Raw genomic sequence first — 26342 nt, forward strand, 5'->3', positions numbered from 1 at the left:
AATAAAAAACCCACCAGAATATCAAACTATTGACTAGTTTCAGGCAAAATGGAAAAAAAAAAGTCAAACAATACAGGTTTTCTGACTGTTCAACAACTGAATCAAAACGATGTGAATCCACATTAGAATGGGAAAATTGGACGATTTGAGTGACTTAGAACAAGACATTGTCATGAGTGCTAGCCAGGTCCAGTGGGGGGGGGGGTTCTCATGCAGTGGTGTTGAAAGTGGTGTGATTGAGGAAAAAGATCCAGTAAAAGAAACAACTCGGCGATGAAAGGAGTCAGAGGACGATGTCAAGAATTGTTGAACAGGTGGTGCACAGTCAGACAAATTGCAGCCAAATGCAATTTTACCCTATGGCAGAAGGACATTTTTAGTGGGAAAATGTACCATGCCACAAGTGTTGGATAGTCATGGATTGGTTCCAGGAACATGACAGAGTTTTCCCATCATGCCTCCTGCTTCCCTGGCCTTCACAGTCCCCGGATCTTAATCCGATAGAGTGTTTCTAGGACAAGGCAGAACAGGCTGCTCAGAGCATGTCAGTACCAGCATCTTATTTGCAGCAACTGCGAAAAGTTACCCTGTCCACATAGACCAAGATTCCTGCAGAACTATTCCGAATGACAAATCACTGTGGTTCTGAAGGCCAAAGGAGGTCCAACATGCTACTGGATGGGTGTCTAATATAATGGAGATTCGGTGTATACAGACACTCCTTCTGCCTACTGGGTACTAGGGCAATCAATAGCAAACACTGTAGCCAAAGCAAATATGTTCTGATATGAATTGCAAATATTAATTGAATTAATTGATCAACAGTACAAGAAACTTGTATAAAGGAAACTGGTAGTGTAGACAAAACAGGGAAAACGTAAGCATTTAACTTTTATTGAACAGATCGAAATGTTACTACAAATCTCCTTTGAAATCCTCCAAAAATATGACAAAGTAAAATGGAAAAAAAACCAAAACAAGAATATGGTTATAACAGAAAAATATTTGATAAAATAGTGTTGCTTCGTGTTGTTGGATGGGTTCAGGCCAAAGGGCACACATTGTGTGCTATGTCCCTTCTAGAGAGTGTGGGGGAATATCCCCTATTGTAGAGAGCCCACCCCTGGAAGGACCAGCAATACCACCAGCAATACCACATGCCATCACCATTGTGGGAAGCAAATGTTCTTCATACATCTTCCACCACCATGTTGAGAATAATACCTCAATAGGGTTGAAGAATGGAGAATAAAGTGGAAGGAACGAGATTGTGAATCTAGCATTACTTTCAAACCCTTTACAGACTTCAGTAGTCCAATGGAAACTGATGTTTTCCCAAATGATCACATAAGACCAGATCTCCCTGTTGGTGATGTTCCAGTTCTGTAAGTTCATCTCTAAGGTCTTTGTGAAACATCAGTTGTTTTGCAGGGTGTGTGGTCTTCTTACAGAAGCCAAAGACATAGATAATAGCGCTGCAGCCAGTGATGTTATGGCCTCTTCTCTTTGCAGGGTTAAAACCTGCCTCAATGTAAATTCCTGCAACGTCTCCAGCTCAAACACTCGGAAAAGATAAATGACATTTTACTACACATGTATAAAATAGTGCTGTGACTGTGTATGGAATATTGCAGTATATATAATATTACATATCAATTCATGAAAGATGTTACTTGCACATATTGGAAGTTCTTTTGCTCCATTACTGTTGCATTGGAACAGAACTCAATAAATCGGTTTCATATGCATTCTGTTGCTCTGGGGAACACTGAAGGCTATATACATTTGAAATCTTGAATTTCTTGGAAAACATCTGTCCTCTATTGTCTTTGTACTTCCCTTACATTCAGAGAGTTGTTGACACAGATCATGTCAACAATAGCATTCCGTTTGTCTTGTGTAAATAGTTGTCTTCCTCGGCAACTAAGTGGATACCTCTCAGTTCTAGGAAAATACAGAAAAAACAGTTGTGCCATCACCAAAGTCTTCTCTATGATGAGACAATACCAGGGCACTCACAAGTAGGTTATATTACACAGAGAAAGCAAAGCAAAACTCACCAGTGTTCTTCTCTGAATGCTGTACTCACCTGTGGTGTTCAATGAATGTCCTAATTATGGATGCAACTAAGAAGCATCTTAAATTTATCTGGACCCGCTGGCCAGCTTCTCTCAGTCATGAACTAGTACGTGGTCAATAGTTGTTGTTCTGAAGTCATCTGTAGTCTGGTGTAGTCATCTTCCTCCTCACCCTTTATTTCTTGTCTGGTTGTTGAGCTCCATTTGACCTAATAGCGATGTGTTCGCAAACGGTTATTTTCAACGGCTCTTCGGTAAGAACCGAGAGAGCAGAGTCGTACTTGAGAGACATTCTTTTTTCCTCTTTTCTTAGAGCCCAAATTTCACTGCCTGCCCCAAATCCACTCCATTCCCCACGTGAACAGATAGATGTTGTCACGCTAGTTTCCTTAAAGGCAGAATCTGTAGGATTTGTCGGCCGCTGTATAATCCCGCCGTTCCAAGCTGACCCCTCCGGCTTAACGAGCGAGCAGCAGTGGTCAGGCGAGCTAGAGAGTGAATGAGCAGAAGATGCGACCACATGAACAAAGTGGTACCACTGTTTTCTGGCTGTTTCACAGAGGCTACATTCTAAAGTACAAATAAACATGGCAGCAACCCCACCTCATAGCCCCACGGGAAGGATTCCATGTAGCGGGATATGGCGTCACCCTGTGTGATGCAGCTCGCTGACATTAGGTCAGGCATATGTGCGATATTGTGCTGCTAAACCGATTTCATACATGTGAAACGGAATTATATTGGTGGAATGTCTGTTTTGAATCTGATCCAAATCTTACCCTTTCATTATCCTGGGGCTTCTTGAAAAGGAACAGAGCCATGACCGCCGGTTCCATTCACAGCGCCATTATCCCCATCCCGATTATCAAACATAGCACTTACCTGAGAGTCCTTTTTATGCATTTTCTTTGCATAGCAGTACCCTCATTGGTCGATTCGACAATTAAAACCATGTGCTGAGAATTCGGCTTGTTTGTGTATAGCCAATGGGAGCTGTTTGTTGTTTGTGTTGAAGGTAGAAGAGTTCGGGTGCTTTGAGTGGCAGCACTTTCCGCAAGACAGAATGAGGTTATATGTTTTGTTGTAACACTTGGGTTTAAAGAAATGAAAAGCTTTTTACATTTTTTAAGCGTTTGTTCTGCAAAAAGAGTTATCAGCAACGGCAGTCGGAGTAGAGCTTTGAAGAATTCCGTTTGGAGTATCAATTTTAGTGCGTTAGCATTTCAAAATAAAAAAAATGCAAATAACAAACAACACATTTACAGCACTAAGCCTGCATACTTTGTCCAAGAGAAAGATAGAGAAAAATAAGCACCTCCTTTGAATGAGGACGAGTCGTCGTAGTATCGGACAGCGGTTTTACCCGTGCATTAGCTCAACATCCCTCAGAAGGAAAAAAGTATAACAGCAATCATTATCTCACTTCTTGCATGTTCCTTTCAACTCCTGCTTCCAGAGATGGTTGGATTTTGATCATCGGGTTATGTATCATTGGGCTGAGTGGCTGCAGCAATCTGCGAGCACAAACACGTTTCTTATTTTCCCCCACTCTACTTACCTTGGTTGCAGCGGGAGTTTGCACAGAAGAAGCTCTGCGCTGTAGCTCTTCTCAGCATTTCGCCATTGTCCCTGCCGTGACCAGCTGCACTCCAAGGCCGAGCTGAACTGCCTTGGGAGAGGGACACTTGTTCATCCTCTTTCTTTCTTCTCCATAACTCTCTCTCTCTTTCACTCTCTCTCGCTCTCTAATCCTCCATATCAATACAATACACCTGCCTCTCACTCTGAAGCTCTAATATGATGTGTTATAAAGACACTTCCCACCTTCCACAATCATTAAAAAAAGCACCTTTATTTGTGACCAATTTCTCTGCTCAGACCCAAATGCCGGCATGTTCCTCGACGCATTTTCCCATAACTGGGAACCCCAACCCCCCCCCATCTAAACACCAGTGAGAGGCCACAGTGAGTCACCGCCATTCAGAGGCAAGCCGAGCCATGGCGAACCTCACGTCAGCCAGACAAACATAGACCACCGCGAAACAGCCCTCGAGTGTGGCGCAGAAGGCCTCGGACAGGCGGAGACATGACGAGAAACAACCGAAGTCCAGATCAAGGAGGCTGTTTTTAAATCCTTTTGGCCTGGACAGGCCAGCAACCGCAATCCACTAAGTGTTGTTTATGCGTTTGTTCCATTTAAGGACTGGATACACAGCAACCGCTGCTGGTTCCGGGGATGCTGACAGATTTTTTTTTTTTAAGAAAAAAACACTACACACAGACTCTGGAAACTTAAAGCGCTCTCGTCCCAAGAGGTCTAGCTCCAGCGGCCGGGCCGAGGCCGGTATGTTGTCATCCACGGCGCTCTCAACCGAGAGGACCCTGGAGCGCTGCTCTTTCCCAGTGGCCACTTTGACAGCAGCTCCAGCCCTCCAGATGACACATTTCGAAGGACGTAACCGATGGTCACGCAGCCGGAGCGGAACTCAAGCAAACAGCTCCTGCCGCGCACGGGGGACGTCAGGGCTCATGCGGCAGCGAAAGTGCGCGTTATTGAAGTAATTAATAAACACATTCATTAGGCGGCTAAATAAAAGACAGCACTTCTAAATCAACCGCAATTCTATTATCGCTCATGCACCGCTGGAAAATGGCATTTTAATGAGCCTCACGTTGCATTAATTAGAGCCGAGGCAGGGACCATCGATGGCGGCAGAGCATTCTGAGGCTGCTGCCGAACTCTGCAGATAGAACCCGAAACCCAGTGCTCCAAAGGCCTCCCCTGTTGTGGCTGTTTCTGAGGCTCAAACAGTCTGTGTAAGTAGACACAGATGGCATATGGAGACAATGTCCCCCCTCCCTCTCTCTCTCTCTTTCTCTCTCTCCCTCTCTCTCTCTCTCTCTCTCTCTCTCTCTCTCGCTCTCTCTCTTCCATTCTCTCTGCCTCTGATGCCAGCAGCTGCCAGCATCCCGTGATTTGGAGCTCTTTCTTAATCAGGCGCACGGGTACGTTTCCCCCACGGTAAGCATGGGGTGTCAGTACTGGCCTCAGGTATAGATCAGCTCAAAAAGTCAGCTGGAGCATGCTTTACATTCTAATCACATTAAAACCAAGATCTTTGTTCTAGAAAATTTAAACCAGGATCTTAATTCTAAAAAAAATAAATAACATTCAGATGAGCAATGCTGTCATGACAAATGCTTTGTATGTTCATTTGTTTACTTGTTTGTTTGGTTTTTTTAGTGTATAGCTGCTCTATTAACTAACCAGATTCACTTTACACAGACTGGATTATATTCACCCATCCCTGTGGAAATCATGTCAGCTAAAATCAAGGCTGGTCAGTGTTAAGTGGGATTTAAAACGATGATTATTATCACTGTTGAGCCAGTGGTAAAAGCGCTGACTGAAAGGCTCAGACAAGACCCAGTTTGTTTGTAATTGATGTGGTCATGACTATTGCAAAATAATCTAATTAAAAAATGCATTAATTACAATGAACAATTAAAACCACTTTTTAATACTAAATTAGTACCCTCTACACTTCAGTTAGATGACTAATTTAGTGATTTTATAACATTTTGCTACAGTTTATGTTAACCCCTTAGATATAAAATATATACTGAATTAACTATACCATTTGAAAGAAAAAATGTGAATTGCATTTTATGAAATAGGACAACACATGCTGCAATTTGTAAGAAAACAGTCCAATTCATTCATTGTCATAAATTACAGAAATGTTTTCCTGTCCCCTTACGTGTAGTTTCTTAAGTTCCCCTTTCACTCATGTTGGATTTACATGAGTGTCAAAAGGTGAAGGATCTGCCTTTAGCTTCAGTGGCATGACAGAGTAATGAGGGCTTGTACTGAGGAGATGACATGCTTTCAGTATGAGCCCATGTGACTACAGACTCCAAACCGCATGACACCGTACCAAGCTGTAGACTTCCAAACCGCATGACACTGTGCCAAGCTGTAGACTTCCAAACCACGACTGCTCTTTTGGAACTTGAGCAGCACCTATGATCTGAGCATTAAAGATGTGAACTCTGGAGTTGGTAGTGCAGTCCAGCTGTGGTTTCTGACCTCGTTTAATGATTTTTGAGAGGTGTTTTTTCCTTCCTTCCTGTGCAGATCAGAATGGGTGGGTGGCCCTTAGACTCCAGGTCCTGGCTGTTTTTCCACCTGTTCTCCATGGCAGTGGTATTGTCCCAGTGGGGCAGCGCGCGAGTGCTGCGTCTCCACGGCAGCTCGGTTTCCCATCGATGGCTGGGCTGGCTCAAGGCACATGCTAAAAGGCCACGGCTCGATATGCCAGACTGCCGAGGGATGAGTGCTTGATAAATACCAATTGATTTGGTGTGCTGGGGAAGAAACAGGTAAAGTGCTTAAGATCCCTATCAGGGTTAAGCAGCAGAAAGTGTCCAGGCTTGTCTTCATTACCCCTCTGCGCCCTTCGGTGTTTTGTTGTTCTCGGTGTCACAGAAGGAGGCGGCTCTCACTGTTCGTTTCAAGGCCAGGCTCCAAAACCAAAAGGACCCGTATTTCTCCATCCGCCCATATATCCGCCCGATCCTCCGTCCCCGTCTCTGTAGTCCCTTAAGGAGCTGACGCGTCTGGCTTTCATTCCTCTGGACGAACCTGTCTGGATGAATTCCTCCGACGGAATGCCCTGTGATGAATTCTTTTTGAATGAATTCCTCAGGAGTGCGCGCATACTATTCTAGCTAGTCTGTGATGTAAACAAAGGGAGGAGGCTTTGGGTAGAGAAAGAACAACCAATCTGAAACCCCGACCAGAGCTTCGTTATTATCTGGGCCTCGACACGGCCCAGTCATGCGTCTCTTCGGTGACGAGTGGTCCTCGGCTCGGCCGACAACCATGATCTATTAATTCTCCAATAGAACTTCTTATCTGGCCACTGTGCTGCACAGCCAAACTCATTGTTGGGTGTGATAGCAGACAACAAGTGCCTCTCCTTCAGGTGAAAGCACTATCTAATGATAACGCAGCCAGTGGAAATCCAGCACATAGGCTCGAATGAATTGTGGTCTTTACTCTAGACATTTTGACTGGAGTAACCCAGTGGAATTGTTTAGCCATTTCACATTTATCTCAACTTGTTTTTGCCTTTTACAATTCCGATTTTTTTTTCCTTACAGTTCCTCGGGCACGGAGAGAGTTCACTTGTTTATTTTTCCGCTCGAGCCGATAGTTAATCCTCTTGTTTGTAAACACGGAGAAGCATAACCTGATGTTTGAAAAGAGCACTTTGATCGCTGCTTCACGGCTCTTTTCTTTCTTTTTCCCCTTTTAAATGAAACTGACAGTGCAGAGCAACCATACAGGAAATGTGCGATGGGGAGCTAATCGGTGTGTTCAGCCCTCTGAGAGATAACGCCGAGACAAGCAGCCAGACTCTGGTGGCAGACCCTGCCGAGGTCCGTGGCGGAACGTGCGGCTAACGCTAATCGCGGCCCTCTTGGGGGAGGGAACGGTTCGATTGACCCGAGTTTGACTTCTCAGCCTGGTGAAGTTAAACTCAAAAGTGAGTCGGATGCATTCTGTCCACATTCATTTGCTACGGAATGTTGTGAGGAGGCTTTGTAGAGGCCCACACTCGCTGCCTTCCTGTTACCCCACACACTGCCAGCTTGGGGGAAAGAAGCAGAATCACTCGCATTCGCCTTCCAAGCAATCCCTTTAAAGACAGGGATTAGGAATTATGACGCAGGGTGGCAATTTACCACGCAGCATCTCCTTATAGACAGGAAGAGCAAGGAGTACCTCCGTCTCACACACGGGAAGCTTGACTTCATTAGATAAGCAAGTCTTGATGATACAATTAGGCACAGTTCTGAAGATTTAAGAGGTGTGATGAACAAACAATATGTGAGAGACAATGATCGAGACATAAATACTAACAAAAAAAAAAGACATTCAAAGAAAAGTTTCTTTAAAGGTCTGACTTTGATGTTGTTTTGACCAAACAAAACACCTCTTTTAATTCAGAGATGTCTTTTCAGTTTGTTTCATCTTATTATTATTAGCCTATTTTTGGGTCGAATAAAGTGCAGAAGAACTGGAAAGAGCACAGAACAAAGGAGGCAGGCCGGTGTGGAACGTAGGCGATAGGAAGTGCTTTGAGGTGTTTTCAGTTTTATCCATAAGTTCCAACTCATTAGTGCTTTGGGACCAGGGGATGTTAGGTGCTGAGCCCAGGCCTGTCTCAGCCTGCGAGGTTTGGGGAGTTTGCCGTAGAGTGGAACCCTCAACCAACTCGCTGCCACAGTAATTAACAGAGCCATGAGAGAGCCATGAATTAACAGAGGCAGAGGGGGTGTGGAAGGGCGTGGTCTGCTAACTGAGCCCCTGCTGCTGACCCGGTTACCCAACTGCCTCTAGTTGACCTCTTGGCACCAGTCTGAAGCTGTGCTCGCGAGTCCGCTTTCCACAGCGTGGGCACGGCACCCGCTCAGGCCGAGGAACGCGGCGGCAGAGGGGAGTGTCAGAGGACCCGCTGGGAAGCGCCAGCTGTGCGCGGGCATCCCAGAAAGGAGCCCGCAGCTCGGCGGCAGGGGCAGACCCTTGGCCTGGGGACAATGTCAATTACAGTCAGAGAGAGAAAGATGCGGAGCAGCAATAGAGCGGCGAATTAAATCGATGCGCTGTAATCTTCCATCCGGGGCCCTAGGGCAACTCTAATTAAAAATCACAATGACCCTTAATTCTCTGAACCCTGCAATATAATTACTGCTGCATTCTGCACTGTTTCCAATTATCTGACATGTCTTAATATATGCGAGAGGCACAGAACAAAGTGATGGTGACAAATGCGTTAAAGAAAACGTCAGGCATTAGGCCCCGGGCCCCTGGTTCGCCTGAGTTAGGTGCCCGTGCTGCTCAGCTCACTGGGGATTGTGAAGCTCTATTGAGTGTCCCTGTGGGGGCCCTTCAAAGTCACATTGTTCATAACAAGAACTGCTTCCATCTCCACATGTGCTTTAAAGATTATTATGATGTCGCTCTCCACTTCTGTTCCTTTCAACAAGGAAAGTGGACAGAGCTATTAAAGAACACATTAACTGCCTAAATCATTTTAACCTGATGTGTTCAACAATACCCGACTTCTGAAGGCGAACTTCAAAAACTCCATTTCCAACCGTTCTTTTATATATATATATATATATATATATATATATATATATATATATATGTGTGTGTGTGTGTGTGTGTGTGTGTGTGTGTGTGTGTGTGTGTGTGTATGTATGTGTGTAGACACACACACATACATCAGGCGTCACAGTAATCAAATCAGTAATCAAAAATCTATTCATTAGTTTAATTGGAACAATTAGGAGTAGGCCAGGACAGGTGAAGTGAGGTGATAACAAAAACTTTCACGTACACAGAAATGAGGAAAAACAAATTAAGCACAGCAGTGAGTAAGATCTGGTAAGCTAAATCAGATTTGGAATCTCATAAACAGATGAAAGTGTATAATATTCTTACCCCAGGCTTATGTAAGCCTTGTCTAAGCTCTCACGCGGCTCTGCGCACTTCCTCCTGGAATTTCTCATGCTGTTTGAGCACGGCAAACCATCACTTTATGACAATCCCCCTCTCTGCCTGGTTTACTGAGCCCGGCTGGATGGACACACGTCTCTGTGAAGGGATAAAGATCAGAAGGAGTTCCTTATGACCCCCCCCCCCCATGCGTCTACTCTTCCTTCTCTCTGTCTTTCTCCTCCAGACTCCTTCTTGCTCTGCGTTTTCTCCCACCTCCCATTTTCATCCTCCGCCCCCCACCTCCTACATCCTCCCCCAACTCCATCTCCCTCTTCGCCAGATTTCACTCTTGTCTAGGATCTGGTCCCGCGTCTCCCCCAGGCCTGTGCGTCCACGCCTCACACCGGCTCTGTGACCTCAGATAACGGGCTCTGTCGGCCAGGCCGTAAACCGGGCTGGGATTGCGTGTAGATGACGGAGCCCGTTCTCACCGACGACTCCCTGTCCTGGAGGATACAGTTGCGAGGTCACCCGCTACTGTTGCACGTGTTCGTGCGCAGGTGTTGATGGTAGGGGCAAGACAGCACTGCCTAACTGTTAACTCCTGGCTCCCCGACATCCGCCAGGGTCGCAGAGTTCAGCGACGCAGAAAGTCCTTTTAAATACTTGTGGGAACAATCACTGGTCAGATGGAGCTATGGGTTAATAAGCTTTGTAGAAAGAGGGAGTTAAGGTGAGAGAGAGAAGGTGAGAGACAGAGAGACCGGGACCTTGCAGGGCTCAGTGCTTTTAATGACAGGTTTTAGGTTGGCCACCTGGACTTGCTGAAGTGTAGAGCACCTCATTGTAGTCTGCGAGTGCCGGCTCGCGTGCTCCACACCTGTGAAAGCAGCTGTCTGGGGCTGGTGCTCGCCGCTCGAATTCCGGTCACGGCATTGACCAGTGCGCCCCTTCGCCTTTACCTCACTCCCTCCAGACGTCTGCGTCACCACCCCGCTCCTTAGCACGCAGACTGCCAACAGATGTTCCTGTGCATTGAAAGTCCACTGCTAAGCTAAAACACCGCTCCCGGCCTTGCGGGCCCGCTGCCGTTAATTGCAGATTTGGCTCTCACATTTGCTGGTTGAACGTTCCCGGAGATGCCGACTTCATTTCTGCCATCCTGTGGCATGTTCAACCGGAACGTCCACGTAAATAATAAACACACTGTTAACTGCAATGGCACAAAAGCAATCAGAGTGACACCTTCAGTCTGCAATCCCCTCCCTAAGCACAGAAAGCCCATTACGCCAACGCACACGGACAAGACTTAAGTCAGTCTGTAAGCAGTCTTTATGTAACACAAGAAAGGGATTTTGTCACTTCAGTAATGGACGTTGTAGGAAAGGTTTGAACAATCAAGCTTGTCCTCCACCCCCCCCCCCCCCCCCACCAGAGGAAGTCAACACACAAGCAGCCATTAATACTCATTAATAATCCAGCTACAGTCATGGCATTCTGCCGTGTTCTTTTCACTTTGCCCAAAGGGCATTACTCAAGTTACTCTGGTCTTTCTGTCCTCAAAGACTTACCGGCTTTCAACACAAGCACTGGCAGATACATTAGGGGTTTTTCTGTGTGAATGCGGCAAATTGTTGAAGCAAAACTTTGGACCAAAACCTCAAAACCGTGTCAAAAGAGATTTTTTTTCTGAAACATCTGATCGAGATGTTGGACATCTGTTTTCCCACAGTTACTGGACAAAGTGGGCTAATGGGTTAGGCTGACTGAAGAGTGTTTCATATTCATTGCAGGGCCAATTTGCCTTGCTATGGCAGCGTCCTCCAGGCCCAGAAGGCCTGTCTGATTGCTCTGCGTTGTTCTCCTAGTCAGGTTGTTAGAATACAAATCCTTCACTTTAGAAAAATTCAAATAATGCCATATGATTCTGTTAAACATGAAAATAGTTTAGAAATGCAGCAGAGTTAAAGTATGAAATATGTTTTAAAACTACTTCAGGAAGAAAAGTAAATGTAATGTTTGTAAATTCATAACCAATTGGATAAATGTTACATACCTGAAGGGTAAATTTATTTGTGACATGCAGCAGAATTTTTGTGAGATGTTTTTTTTTTTTTTCCTGTTGACTCAACTGCACATTTTTCCAAATTATCCAATTTGGTCATCACTGGTTGACTTCTCTGATCAGTTCACTTTAAAGCATAGGCACCTATGGAACTCCCCAAAGGAAGCTGTCAATTTATTTCTATTTCTCCATTATTGGAGTTGAAGTGGAGTAGAAGCTCAATCTCTCCCAAACAGTGACTAGCTACTAGCTGTTATTGTTCCTGGTGATTTACAATTATGATTGAATACAACTTGAGCAATTGAGGGTTAAAGGCCTTTCACACATGACAGGGCATGTAAATATAACTTTACTTTTCTCACCAAACACACCATAACAGAGGAAGTATCTTAACTCATAGGCTGTGGTTTCATGCTTTAGGATTCTTACTAGATAATAAACTCTGGTAACTGCTACCAAGGCAGCAACACTGAAGTGTTGTTAAATTGTGTTTGTATTTCTATTACTCTGCTGTAAGATAATGACTAACCTCAGCTACATGACTTCCTCGCTACATTTTGAGGAGTGTTTTGCCAGCCGGAGTGTAGGAGGCATGACAGTGGTTTGGGGTTTACCTCACATCTAGTACATATTGCAGTGTCCAAATATTCTCTCTCTCTCTCTCTCTCTCTCTCTCTCTCTCTCTCTCTCTCTAGCCTCTCAAAGGACATTTAAAGAGGTCTGATATTCTACTAGTGTTGCTCTCTGGTTGAGTCTCATTTTCAGGCTTTTGGAGCACTGAGGAAAGCAGGCTAAGCTTACAGTAACCCCATTACTGAGACATTGTGCAGGAATGTGCCAATCATTGCCAGAGGGGGCAGGGGGGAGGCAGCACCCTGGGGTGAACCCTGGGAGTATGTGATGTAATGATGTGATGTAACGACATGATGTAATCGCCCTGGAAGTACGTGACGTGATGGCGTGATGTAATCGCCCTGGAAGAACATGACGTGATGACCGTTGCAGCCAGACAAGTTTAGGACGCAGGCCCAAGTCCGTTCTCTGTGCCCTACCATGACGTCTCATGTTCCTTTAGCCTTTAACATTGATCCCTGAAGGACTCCTGTCTACAGGGACTTGTTTAGATATCAAGAGGACGGCATCGCTGTATGCTATTTATTTGAAGCCTAAGGCGTATCACCTTATTTAACTTCTGACCACACTGCTCTCAGGAGGGAAATGTTTATCTGAGAGGTGAGGCCTCCATCATTCACCCCACTGGACGTGGACTTTGGAAGGCGTCTTGAGTGACACTCACCGTGATACGTCTCTCACCCGTGCATACAATAATCAGCCTGCCTCCCCCTTTACTCATTATCTTTCTGTTTCAAAGTATATGCGGGTAATTACCCCAGCCCTCCTCTCTCATTCCACGCTCGCTCCCTGGCCGCAAGGGCCACATTGAGAGCTGTCAGAAACGCCATCGAAACGGCGGACAGGCTCCCGGAGACGGTGATGGCAGTCATCGCACAGCAAGAAACAGACAGAGCCAGGCAGATCTTGAGCACAGTGGTGCAGCGTCCCAAAGTGAAAGAGAAAGGATCTGTCGGCACTGTTCACTCTCCGCCCGTTTGTTTCCCCGTATATAAGGTAAGGGGCGCTGTAGTACAGAAGCTTGTGCGGTATTGCGGTATCGCTCTCCTTCCTGTCCACGCTGGTTTGTAAGTCACTCGGTGTGCGTTGATCTGGCACATTAATGCTGTCACCTCCATCGCAGACTTGAGGTTGGGATGCCATCTTTGCCTTTTGAGCGAGAGCTCTGTGCTCCGAATACACCTCCCCCCTAGTGCCCGCGGCTCCGCGGGATGAATGATACGAAGCCGCAGGACTCAGGTGGGCGCCGCCTACTCGATGCCACATTAAATTCTGGGTCAAAAGGCGTGCATCTCCTCCCCGGGGAGACGGCAGTGCCTTTTTATTCCTCAGCGAACCAGCGCTACACCTCGGCCCGCGCCGTGCAAATAAAAAGCCATTAGTTCCCTTTTGATCCGGGAAATTGAATGGATCAAACTGGGGATTTGTGGCGAATCCCTCCTCCCAAGCTCTTCCCCCTGTCGGAGTTAACTGTGGGTCTTGGTGGTGGGGAGGCGGGAGGCGTCGGAGAGGGAGGGAGCAGGATGCGCTCAGGTCTAATAGCAGGTGGAAAAAAGGGAGGGGATATTCAGATAAAGAAAAGCCACTCAGTTAAATGGAATGTTCCCGCAGGCTTCCGGGTGGGGGTGGGGGTCGAGTTGCACAGAGAGAGGGAAAGAGATAGCGAGAAAGAGATGGACAGAGAGAGGGAGAAGGTGAGGGAGAGAGACGGAAAGAAAGAGGGAGAGAGTGAGAGATGAGGAGCGATAAAGATGGAGAGAGAGGGAGAAGGTGAGGGAGAGAGTGAGAGAGAGAGAATGAAGAGGGGACGGTTTATAACGGTGTCTGAGGCGTGCCTCGGTGAGCCTGCAGCACACACCTGGGGCACCCTGAAATCCCACAGTCCACCTCTGCTGCCACGTCCTGGACGTCCTGCTGAGAGGCCTGGACAGACTGCAGTGATGGGTCATTAACGGCCTGTCACACCACAGTGGTTCCAGGAAACGAGGCTCTGTTCAGATCCGCTTTAGGGAGGAGCACGAGGAGATGGGATCGTGCTATGCACATTCTGCAGGGGATGACAAGGAAAACAACAAGGATGACAAAAAATAGAAATGCCAGACAGACACAATCCATTTACTACACCGCCAGCTTGCTTTCCCTCTTGGTCTCTCTCTCTCTCTCTCTCTCTCTTCCTGTGTCTCTTCCTTTCACACACACACGCTCTCTCGTATGCCCGTGCTTTCTGGAAATCTGTCTGAAATGAGCGGGAAATGATGATAAAAAAATCAGTGTCCACCTGGAGGTTTTTATTTGCCAAAATTCCAGGCCTCCACTGAATCAGACAGTAAGTAGACAGACGCTGCCTGCCTGTCTGCCTGTCTGCCTGTCTCCAGGGACGTCTGATGGCACAGATTGCTGCCAAATTCCCATGAAGTCCATCCAACCCACTGCTTGATCAGATCTGTGCTAACTGTAATTTCACAGTATCTCTAAATTGTGGAGAGTATCTTTTCTCTCTCTTTCATTCTCTCTCTCTCTCTCTACAGTGGTAGTTATCGCTCTCTCTCTCTCTCTACAGTGGTAGTTCTCTCTCTCTCTCTCTACAGTGGTAGTTATCGCTCTCTCTCTCTCTCTCTACAGTGGTAGTTCTCTCTCTCTCTCTCTCTCTCTCTCTCTCTCCAGTGGTAGTTCTCTCTCTCTCTCTCTCTCTCTCTACAGTGGTAGTTCTCTCTCTCTCGCTCTCTCTCTACAGTGGTAGTTATCTCATTCTCTCTCTCTCTCACTCTCTCTCTCTCTCTACAGTGGTAGTTCTCTCTCTCTGCAGTGGTAGTTCTCTCTCTCTCTCTCTCTACAGTGGTAGTTCTCTCTCTCTCTCTCTACAGTGGTAGTTCTTTCTCTCTCTCTCTCTCTACAGTGGTAGTTATCTCTCTCTCTCTACAGTGGTAGTTCTCTCTCTCTACAGTGGTAGTTCTCTCTCTCTACAGTGGTAGTTATCTCGTTCTCTCTCTCTCTCTCTCTCTCTCTCCAGTGGTAGTTCTCTCTCTCTCTCCAGTGGTAGTTATCTCATTCTCTCTCTCTCTCTTTCTGTCTCTCTCTCTACAGTGGTAGTTCTCTCTCTCTCTACAGTGGTAGTTCTCTCTCTCTCTCTCTCTCTCTCTACAGTGGTAGTTCTCTCTCTCTCGCTCTCTCTCTACAGTGGTAGTTATCTCATTCTCTCTCTCTCACTCTCTCTCTCTCTACAGTGGTAGTTCTCTCTCTCTCTGCAGTGGTAGTTCTCTCTCTCTCTCTCTACAGTGGTAGTTCTCTCTCTCTCTCTACAGTGGTAGTTCTTTCTCTCTCTCTCTCTCTCTCTACAGTGGTAGTTATCTCTCTCTCTCTACAGTGGTAGTTCTCTCTCTCTACAGTGGTAGTTCTCTCTCTCTCTACAGTGGTAGTTATCTCGTTCTCTCTCTCTCTCTCTCTCTCCAGTGGTAGTTCTCTCTCTCTCTCCAGTGGTAGTTATCTCATTCTCTCTCTCTCTCTTTCTCTCTCTCTCTCTACAGTGGTAGTTCTCTCTCTCTTTCTCTACAGTGGTAGTTCTCTCTCTCTCTCTCTGCAGTGGTAGTTCTCTCTCTCTCTGCAGTAGTAGTTCTCTCTCTCTCTCCAATGGTAGTTCTCTCTCTCCCTCTCTCCAATGGTAGTTCTCTCTCTCCCTCTCTACAGTGGTAGTTCTTTCTCTCTCTCTCTCTCTCTCTCTCTCTCTCTCTCTCTCTCTCTCTCCAGTGGTAGTTCTCTCTCTCTCTCTCTCTACAGTGGTAGTTCTCTCTCTCTCGCTCTCTACAGTGGTAGTCATCTCATTCTCTCTCTCTCTCTCTACAGTGGTGGTTCTCTCTCTCTCTCTGCAGTGGTATTTCTCTCTCTCTCTCTACAGTGGTAGTTCTCTCTCTCTGCAGTGGTAGTTATCTCATTCTCTCTCTCTCTCTCTCTTTACAGTGGTAGTTCTCTCTCTCTCTACAGTGGTAGTTCTCTCTCTCTACAGTGGTAGTTCTCTCTCTCTCTACAGTGGTAGTTATCTCATTCTCTCTCTCTCTTTCTCTCTCTCCAGTGGTAGTTCTCTCTCTCTCTCTACAGTGGTAGTTATCTCATTCTCTCTCTCTCTCTCTCTCCAGTGGTAGTTCTCTCTCTCTCTCTCTCTCTCTCTCTCTCTCTCTCTCTCTCTCTCTCTCTCTCTCTCCAGTGGTAGTTATTTCATTCTCTCTCTCTCTTTCTCTCTCTCTCTCTACAGTGGTAGTTCTCTCTCTCTTTCTCTATAGTGGTAGTTCTCTCTCTCTCTACAGTGGTAGTTCTCTCTCTCTCTGCAGTAGTAGTTCTCTCTCTCTCTCTCCAATGGTAGTTCTCTCTCTCTCTCTACAGTGGTAGTTCTCTCTCTCTCTCTCTCTCTCTCTCTCTCTCTCCAGTGGTAGTTCTCGCTCTCTCTCTACAGTGGTAGTTCTCTCTCTCTCTCTCTCTACAGTGGTAGTCATCTCATTCTCTCTCTCTCTCTCTACAGTGGTGGTTCTCTCTCTCTACAGTGGTATTTCTCTCTCTCTCTACAGTGGTAGTTCTCTCTCTCTCTGCAGTGGTAGTTCTCTCTCTCTCTCTACAGTGGTAGTTATCTCATTCTCTCTCTCTACAGTGGTAGTTCTCTCTCTGTGTCTGCAGTGGTAGTTCTCTCTCTCTACAGTGGTAGTTATTTCATTCTCTCTCTCTCTCTCTCTACAGTGGTAGTTCTCTCTCTCTCTACAGTGGTAGCTCTCTCTCTCTCTACAGTGGTAATCTCACTCTCTCTCTCTCTCTTTACAGTGGTAGTTCTCTCTCTCTCTACAGTGGTAGTTCTCTCTCTCTACAGTGGTAGTTCGTTCTCTCTCTCTCTCTACAGTGGTAGTTATCTCATTCTCTCTCTCTCTCTCTCTCTCTCCAGTGGTAGTTCTCTCTCTCTCTCTCCCCAGTGGTAGTTATCTCATTCTCTCTCTCTCTTTCTCTCTCTCTCTCTCTACAGTGGTAGTTCTCTCTCTCTTTCTCTACAGTGGTAGTTCTCTCTCTCTCTACAGTGGTAATTCTCTCTCTCTCTCTACAGTGGTAGTTCTCTCTCTCTCTCTCTCCAGTGGTAGTTCTCTCTCTCTCTCTCTCCAGTGGTAGTTCTCTCTCTCTCTCTACAGTGGTAGTTCTCTCATTCTCTCTCTCTCTCTCTACAGTGGTAGATCTCTCTCTCTCTACAGTGGTAGTTCTCTCTCTCTCTCTACAGTGGTAGTTCTCTCACTCTCGCTCTCTCTCTCTACAGTGGTAGTTCTCTCTCTCTCTCTACAGTGGTAATTCTCTCTCTCTCTCTCTACAGTGGTAGTTATCTCATTCTCTCTCTCTACAGTGGTAGTTCTCTCTCTGTGTCTGCAGTGGTAGTTCTCTCTCTCTACAGTGGTAGTTCTCTCTCTCTCTCTCTACAGTGGTAGTTATTTCATTCTCTCTCTCTCTCTACAGTGGTAGTTCTCTCTCTCTCTCTCTACAGTGGTAGCTCTCTCTCTCTCTACAGTGGTAGTTATCTCTCTCTCTCTCTCTCTCTCTTTACAGTGGTAGTTCTCTCTCTCTCTCTCTACAGTGGTAGTTCTCTCTCTCTCTACAGTGGTAGTTCTCTCTCTCTCTCTCTACAGTGGTAGTTATCTCATTCTCTCTCTCTCTCTCTCTCTCTCTCTCTCTCTCTCTCTCTCTCTCCAGTGGTAGTTCTCTCTCTCTCTCTCTCTCTCCCCAGTGGTAGTTATCTCATTCTCTCTCTCTCTTTCTCTCTCTCTCTCTCTACAGTGGTAGTTCTCTCTCTCTTTCTCTACAGTGGTAGTTCTCTCTCTCTCTACAGTGGTAGTTCTCTCTCTCTCTCTCTACAGTGGTAGTTCTCTCTCTCTCTCTCTCCAGTGGTAGTTCTCTCTCTCTCTCTCTCCAGTGGTAGTTCTCTCTCTCTCTCTACAGTGGTAGTTCTCTCTCTCTCTACAGTGGTAGTTCTCTCATTCTCTCTCTCTCTCTCTCTACAGTGGTAGATCTCTCTCTCTACAGTGGTAGTTCTCTCTCTCTCTCTACAGTGGTAGTTCTCTCGCTCTCTCGCTCTCTCTCTCTACAGTGGTAATTCTCTCTCTCTCTCTACAGTGGTAGTTCTCTCGCTCTCTCGCTCTCTCTCTCTACAGTGGTAGTTCTCTCTCTCTCTCTCTACTTTGGTAGTTCTCTCTCTCTCTCTACAGTGGTAGTTCTCTCTCTCTCTCTCTCCCCAGTGGTAGTTCTCGCATTCTCTCTCAGACCTCCTGCAGAGATAGAAGGAATGTGGCGATCTCAGTCAATGTGTCTGTGTGCCAGTATTGCCTTTGATACCACTGGCAGCACTTTACCTGCCATGCTAATCTAAACTCCCATCTCTCTCTCATTTTCTCTTTCGCGTTCCCTCTCACTCTCACTCTCTCTCTCTCCCTCTTCTTTTCTTCAGGCAAACCAGGGAGCAGGAGACACCCCCAGATTTCTTCTACTTCTCTGACTTCGAGAGGCACAACGCGGAGATCGCCGCATTTCACCTCGACAGGTAGGCCGGCCCATTCCGCACCGCTGTCGGGGCGAAGTAGCAAGGCCTGTTCCGCTGGTCTCTCCGCTTTGCCCCCCCCCCCCCCCCCCCCCCCACCGCGCAGCCGTGCGCGTGTGCAGCAGCTGGAGGCAGCGTTCGCCGAGTTTCCGCACTGTTTCAAGAATCCGCCCGCTTCGCTGCACTCCCACACATAAAAGCTGAGCTGAAGCCTGAAAAGAGGGGACAGCACATTATTCTCCATATAGATAGCAATGCTTGCCAGTCCACAAAGGCTCATGATTCCACAAACACCTCCAATGTTTTGTTGAAGTGGTGACGTGGCATGTGCAAGGCATCCATTTTGGCCCGTAAGAGGTTCTGGCCAGCCCTGAAGAGCAGCCCGGACCTCCGCTCACGGCGCTGAGCTCCCCACGCCAGGTCCGATTCCGCGCGCGTCCGCCAGAACTCGTCACTCCACCCCCTGGCCAGCAGCCGCAGAAGCACTTAGCAGAATTGATTCGATCCACTTCACTCCTGCTCCGGGTCTCGGGGGAGGGTAACGAAGCGCATATGAGAGCAATCAAAAGTTGGGAGAAGCTCCCTGCTGACTTTAACGAGGAAGCCCAGAGGAAACCCTCCGCACGGGGTCCGGCGTCGATACCGCTTGTTATTGCGCTCAGGTGCTTTTTTTTTTTTTCTTTCTTCAACGCCACACCTGAACCTAACACCTGTGGACTCGCGCATACTTCACAGCCTGTGACACTATGAAAGAAAACAGTGTGTGACTGCTGAGCCCAGCGCTGTATGTGAAGAGGCAGCAAATGAGCAGGGCTGGGTTGCAGCGGCGTTTTACGAGGTCGTTGTAGTGCGTGCATCACATCACCATAGTTCAAGCTTGAAACAGATTTTCTCTCGAGGAATAATATTAAATGCTTTGTAGTCGTTACATTTTATGAGGCAAGTTAATTGCAAACACATTCTCATAACGCCCCGCTGCCGAGCCCACAGCATGATGTATTTGGGATATTATTTTTATGTACTGCTGTTCAATAGCACATAACCACCAAGGCAGAATTAGTGAGAAGTGTGAGACACACAAAGCACAAAGGGGCCAAATACTAATATATATGTAGTAGCCCTTGGAGTCTGACGTGAAAGTCTCCACTGTTGCTCGATACGTCTCGTCTATGCTCTGGACATCTGCGGTCAGCACAACGCTCAAACACAGATGTGGTCACCGTGAAAACCACATCAAGACATAAAAACACAAACATTTTCCAGATTTGATAAAGGCTAGAAAACATCAAATCACATAAAAGCTCATTCAACAAATTAGCAAACTAATTAAACATAATGAATAAATAATGCCAGACCTTGCCACACTCACAAAGGAACGCATAGTATGACAATAATCCTTCTTCCATCACAGTAAAATAAGCAAAAGTACATTTGAATTTGTGAAATGCAATAGAGTCACCATTGCCAAATAGACCAAGGCAATATTCGAAATAATCTTCTCTATACTGTGTACAGCCTACTGCACTCACTATATACCGGTATATTGCATACTGGTCCCCATAGTAGTATGCAGTATAGTATCCAGTATGCGACAAATGCAAACCACACTACAAGGTCACATGATCATCTAAAGGTTCTGCCTGATTATGAAAGCTTTTCTGTTGCATGATGGGATGCAGTACACCACAAAGATGCTCTGGTCTCTGGAATATATGCCTGGAGTTGCACGTCATGCAGGTATCTGTCACATACGGGTTCATGTTCGCACATGGCATACTGATTTGAGACCCAATCAGAAGGCTATTTTGAACACAGCCCGAGGCTACGCGCAAACACTGAAACCTGCCAGCCATTCTAAGTTGCTCAGTGGTCGGATAACTGCCGAAGGGGAGGCTGTGTGCTTCCCTTATGTGAGGATGGAATATAGCACAGTGTTTCATGTCCTTCTCTCTGCACCATATGCGCCATTCTTTATTTCGTGGTCCCGCACTAGCACGGCCATGCGGCTGACAGGCTGTTCACGGAGGGCCGAGCCTTAACACTGGCCCCTTTGTCAGGAGCCTCCAGCGTGGCGTGGCAGTTTCGAAGCCCCCCTGGGTGGCCTAGCCTTCAGGGCTTGGGTTTCCGTCCCCCCGGGGCCCGGGGCCCAGACACCTCCGGAAGGCCGGGTTGTCAAGAGTTCACACTGGCTGAAGGAAGTACTGACAGAGATAGGCCGCTTCACACACGCGCAAACACGCACACATGCACTCACACACAAGAGTAGAGGTGTGTGAGATGGAGGAAGATTGGAGCGGCCCCCGGGGGCCTCATGTGGCTGCGCAGGCAATAAGCAGACTCTAAAAGGCCAATAAGTAGCAGCGAAGGAGGTGTCACAAAGCAGATGAGTTATGAATGGCCCCGTGCGCCAAGACAGGGCTGAGACAGCAGCTGTCGCTGACTGGGAGAATTATTAAATCATTATGCAGTCACTTCGAGGAATCGTTCCCTATTTCCATGCATCGTCTACACTCTGCAAAATTTGCTTGGTTATGACTTGATGAAACCTGTACTGAGATGATCTGTGTGACTGCTGTGTGATTAGTATGTTGATCTTCTTGTTTTAATAACTTAGATGAACATCAGAATTATCACTCGTAACAGCATCAATCAATAGCTTTGATAAGCCAGCCAAGGGAGAGCTGCATGTGGGTAAGGATGGTCGTGATTTGGTGGGAGAGAAGACAGCGTGCTAAAGTCTACCTTTTTTCCTTACTTCTCTTCCAGAATTCTAGATTTCCGACGTGTCCCACCGGTGGCCGGCCGGCTGGTGAACATGACGCGTGAGATCCGGGACGTGACCCGCGACAAAAAGCTTTGGCGGACCTTTTTCATCTCTCCAGGTACTGGCGCAGGCTGTGAGGTTCCTGTGTGTCAGGTCGATAAGCCTCTCTCTGCCCTGACCCCACCCACTCGTCCCTTTCGCACTTAGTCCGAGCTAAGGCCAGAGCGGGGGCCCGTTTCCTACTGCAAGGCGGGCATTTCATGGCTTTTAGATGTAGAGTCACAGACACACATAGCTTTGCCTGCCTCTGGCTAGGAAATGTATTTTCAGGTACGTAATCAGTGCTGTGTTTTGCATTGAGGGTAAGAGCCATTTGCCAGGCTCAAAGGCAGATTTTCCTTCATTAAGTATGCTAATAAACATTAATTATCATTAGCATACTGTGGTTACTTTTTCACTTTAAACTTTTCCAGAAGTAAAAAGGTTGTCATAGCCCAAGAGATTTAGTGACATAAAATATTTGCCAACAGTGAGCCGTTGACAGAATAATTAATCATACACTAAACTGAAGGAATCACAACAAACACCATGTGAATAAACACAACCGAGCTTGGTAACATCAACCTACATGTTTTATACAGGTCAGAAGTTACACTTTCAACATTTCTCACAAATATTTCTTGAGCAATTTATTGAGAAAAGGCCTCATTCTCGACAGTGTAACTCTATCAGATTTCTCACTAGAATCACTAGGAATCACATACCAGCCTAGAGTCATCCTGCACCTAATCACCTCTAGCCATACACCAGTGTTACTGCTATATGACTGACAGCAGTGAAACCACCTGTGAAACCGTCTCTCCCATGCCACCAGGTTCCGGTCTCACTGTACTCTAGTATCCCCTCCTCACAGTCTCTCTGTGTCTGTGTCTCCTGGTTTTTTCGCCTGCCCAAAACAGGTGGCTCAGTTTCCCAGCCCCGCCCCCCATCCGGCCCCAGCCCCGCCTCCCATCCGGCCCCAGCCCCGCCTCCCATCCGGCCCCAGCCCCGCCTCCCAGCCAGCCTGTCCCTCCTCCTCCCCTGCTAAGCTGTAACAACGCTCTCTTCCTCCCACCTGCAGCCAACAACGTCTGCTTCTACGGCGAGTGCTCGTACTACTGCTCCACCGAGCACGCTCTGTGCGGCAAGCCCGACCAGATCGAGGGCTCGCTGGCGGCGTTCCTGCCCGACCTGTCCCTGGCCAAGCGCAAGACTTGGAGGAACCCCTGGCGCCGCTCCTACCACAAGCGCAAGAAAGCCGAGTAAGCCCCCCCCCCTGCCCCTCCTCAGTTCTCCTTCACATCCTCAGCACCCCACGAACTCACTGAACCTCGGTCAGCATGGCCCTCCCTGGCCCTTTGCTCCGCCGGACTGTCTGACACAGATCGCATCCGGCGAGATCTGCTGGAACGGAGAAGAGCTGAGTGACTGCTGCTCTGGTTAGAGGAAAGGAGCAAGGGAACACATTATTTATTCTTCCCTAGTCCTGCCCCTCTGTGTTAATGAGAAGAGCTCCCTTATCTCTCAGTCTTCTGTCAACACTTCCACATGGCATGCACCTAACTCCACGAGTGACAACTGTCTCTTAGGGGATCGGTGTATAAATACAATAATACAGGGAAATAGAAGCCTGTAGTCTGTAGATATCTGACAAAAAACCCATATTTGGTTCAGGGTAGGGTAGTAATCCTGCTCTGCTTGTCCACGTACAGGTGGGAAGTGGATCCCGATTACTGCGACGAAGTCAAGCAGACTCCACCGTACGACCATGGCACGCGCCTTCTGGACATCATGGACATGACCATCTTTGACTTCCTCATGGGTAAATCCCACGGTCGTCTGGCAATGCCGTCCAAATTCTACCCACCTGCTTGAATGACTTTAGATTCAGTGTGTGGTTGTTGGATTGCAAGATATGAGATGGAGGATGTTTTTGCAGATTCATCACTGTTTAGATCAGTGTGACCAAACGTATAACACTCTGAAAGACTACTGGTCAAAATCAGTAGCATCAACTGCAAAGCTCATAATCAAAAGACTTTAACTGTCTATGTATTTGTTTCTCTCTCTCTCTCTCTTGCTCTCTCTCTCTCTCTCGTACAGGTAACATGGACCGTCACCACTATGAGACTTTTGAGAAGTTTGGGAACGAGACGTTCATCATCCATCTGGACAACGGCCGAGGGTGAGCCGTCGTCAGCGTGCACCCGAGCGTCGGCACTAAGCCCCCCCCGCGCTGTGCATCCCTCCATCTCGCAGCTATGTCCACAACACGGTCCGAAACCATGGAAACGGGAGCTTGCATAAAAGGAGCACGAGTGCTGTGGGAGAAAGGTCAGACCGGGCTGGCGGGAAGCAACGTATCTCGCCTGCGAACGCGGGCCGTGCGGGGGCCCTGGAGCAGTGCGCGTAGATTTGCTACAACGGAAAACGCTTTGTGCCACAGCGAGCACAAAGCGTTTGTGCAGCTTATTATGTGTCAACACAGAAGGCAATTTTCACAGTGTTAAAGTAAGCCAAATCCGAGACCGAAGGGTGCTTCCAGTGGAGATTTCGTTATTCCAATAGCTCTCCACTTCCGAATTCGATTATTGGGGCATCAGGGAGCCCTTTAGCCGATACCAGTGCTTTTCATGGCTATTAGAGCTGCAGAGGATGTAGACCATACTGGATTTCTCCTAGACCAGCCTGGGGCGGTGCACTCGCCTCAAAGACACAAGTAGCTTTCAGAGCCAGAGAGGCTGGAAATGGTCATGTTTGAGCACTGCGTCCACATGGCTGAGTGCCTGCTATCAGATCTGAAGCAGCAACCCCCTGGTCCACAGGCTGAGGCCTCTGAGCTACAGCGACTATTTCAGCACAGGCTCATCTGTTTGAGTTCCGATTCTTTTGCTTCTCCCCTCAGGTTTGGAAAGCACTCCCATGATGAAATGTCGATCTTGGTGCCCTTGAGTCAATGCTGCAGGTGAAGTCTCTTTGTCTTGTTTGTCATCCTAAACGTGTGCGTGTTTGTGGGGCCAAAAAAAAAAAAAACTCCTTTGAACACCGCTCCTCTTCACCTGTCACTTACCACTTTCTTTCACTCTCTGCCTCTCTCTCGCTTTCTTTCACCCTTTCCTCCTTCCCTCCCTCTCCTTCTCTCCCCTCCGCCCCAGGGTGCGGAGGTCCACCTACCTGCGGCTGCAGCTCCTGGCCAAGGAGGAGTACCGTCTCAGCTCCCTGATGGAGGAGTCCCTCGTGCGAGACCGCCTGGCGCCCGTCCTCATTGGCCCACACCTGCAGGCGCTGGACCGCCGCCTGCGCCTGGTCCTCGACGTGCTGGCCGAGTGCGTGGACAAGGAGGGCCTCGCCACTGTAGTGGAGGACGACCTTGAGCCCCGGCCTGCCGGGCCCTTCCACCAGGTGCCTGGGGCCAGGTAGTGTTGCCCCGCAGCTGGAACCAGAGCGCCCCTCGCTCCGTCAGGCCTCACCGGCCGCGACCCCCACGTCATGAGCCTCGGGATGGCGCACTCCAGTCGCAGCTTTGAATTCAGTGAATTCCAAATTAGCCGCCGATGCGTCTGACCCCAGCGTCCTGCATACGTGTGCGTGTTTATGCCCATGCCAGAAGAGTTTCTTCCAGAGGCCTCGGACCAGCAGCACTGCATAAAAGAGATCCATTTACTTACCTTTTGGTGGCACCCATGAGCAGCTAGGACCGCATTTATTTTGGTTTTCTTTTCTTGTTTTTTGTTGTTGTTGTTGTTTTGTTTTTGCCTTTGAAAGCCAAGGCTTGTACTTCAGCCATGATGGAAGACGCAGAACATACTATTTTGTTACATCCCGCTGTTTCGTTAGATGACCTGTCCCGCAGAAAGAAAAAAAAATATGAATTTTGCATATTTATATTTTAAAGTCACAGAGTGACCAAACTGCACAGCGACTGTGCAGATGAGATGGTCCACGGCAGATGCACAAAGACAATAGAAAAGAGAGATGAATAGTTGATGTACTACAGTTAACAGAACACTTACAGATATATGTGTGGCTGCCGTTCGTTTCGTATATATCCACCTGGTGCAGTGCTGCTTGCGTGCAGAAGGGCATTTTCAAGCTTTAAGAGGGGCTCTGCAGTGCAATGCTTCTCCCGCGAGGACTCTCACAACCCCTCTACGCTTCTGACCGGAATTGCTTCTCCCAGCCTCCCCGCCCCTCGCCACCTTTCAGACTCATTGCAAATTTGGATATTGTGCGATCCGACATTAAGAGGGGTTTTTTTCCCTCTGTGTGGTGAACCTCACACTTCCTCTTTTATTTAGAGTTATTCAGCGTTGGAGTGCGCGCGTCGCTTCGGTTTATTCAAAAGTGTATCCTGGGTGGATACTTCGTGCAGAAGTACAAAATGACGCTGATTAGTGCTTCTGGGGTCCCGGGGCGGTCCTGACTGCAGTCTTCGACCCCCTGCAGGACGCACGGGACTCCAGCGTCCTTCTCTTCGCCACACGCGCGCGCGATCTGATCCCGTCTCTGCGGCGGTGCTCGCGGCGGTGAGCGTGCGGTGCAGTCGCAGAGAGCGGAAGCAAGCGTCCCGGCGTACAGTATGACCCAAGGAAACAGCCAGTAGTCCCTTTTTATTGTAATATTGGCCGTTTTCATGATATGGCGCCAATCGTTTTGTCTACTCTTCGATTCAGTTTGCCGTATAGAAATTATTAAGCAGA

At 47.6% G+C, this 26342-nt stretch overlaps 1 protein-coding gene across 1 annotated transcript in view; it reads left to right on the top strand.

Moving 5' to 3' along the window:
- Positions 1-26342, top strand: part of fam20ca (FAM20C golgi associated secretory pathway kinase a) — a 42348-nt gene that overhangs the window by 15111 nt on the left and 895 nt on the right. The window contains exons 4-10 of the mRNA XM_026998034.2: positions 18750-18842; positions 21606-21721; positions 22724-22904; positions 23355-23464; positions 23746-23827; positions 24548-24607; positions 24798-26342. The exon at positions 24798-26342 is cut by the window's right edge and continues 895 nt beyond it. Of these exons, the coding sequence (XP_026853835.2) occupies positions 18750-18842; positions 21606-21721; positions 22724-22904; positions 23355-23464; positions 23746-23827; positions 24548-24607; positions 24798-25062 (907 nt within the window). The 3' untranslated portion in view covers positions 25063-26342. The remainder of the gene's footprint in view (positions 1-18749; positions 18843-21605; positions 21722-22723; positions 22905-23354; positions 23465-23745; positions 23828-24547; positions 24608-24797) is intronic.

Source organism: Electrophorus electricus, chromosome 1 (assembly GCF_013358815.1).
Source record: "Electrophorus electricus isolate fEleEle1 chromosome 1, fEleEle1.pri, whole genome shotgun sequence".
In the NCBI taxonomy this organism is placed as follows: Eukaryota; Metazoa; Chordata; class Actinopteri; order Gymnotiformes; family Gymnotidae; genus Electrophorus; species Electrophorus electricus.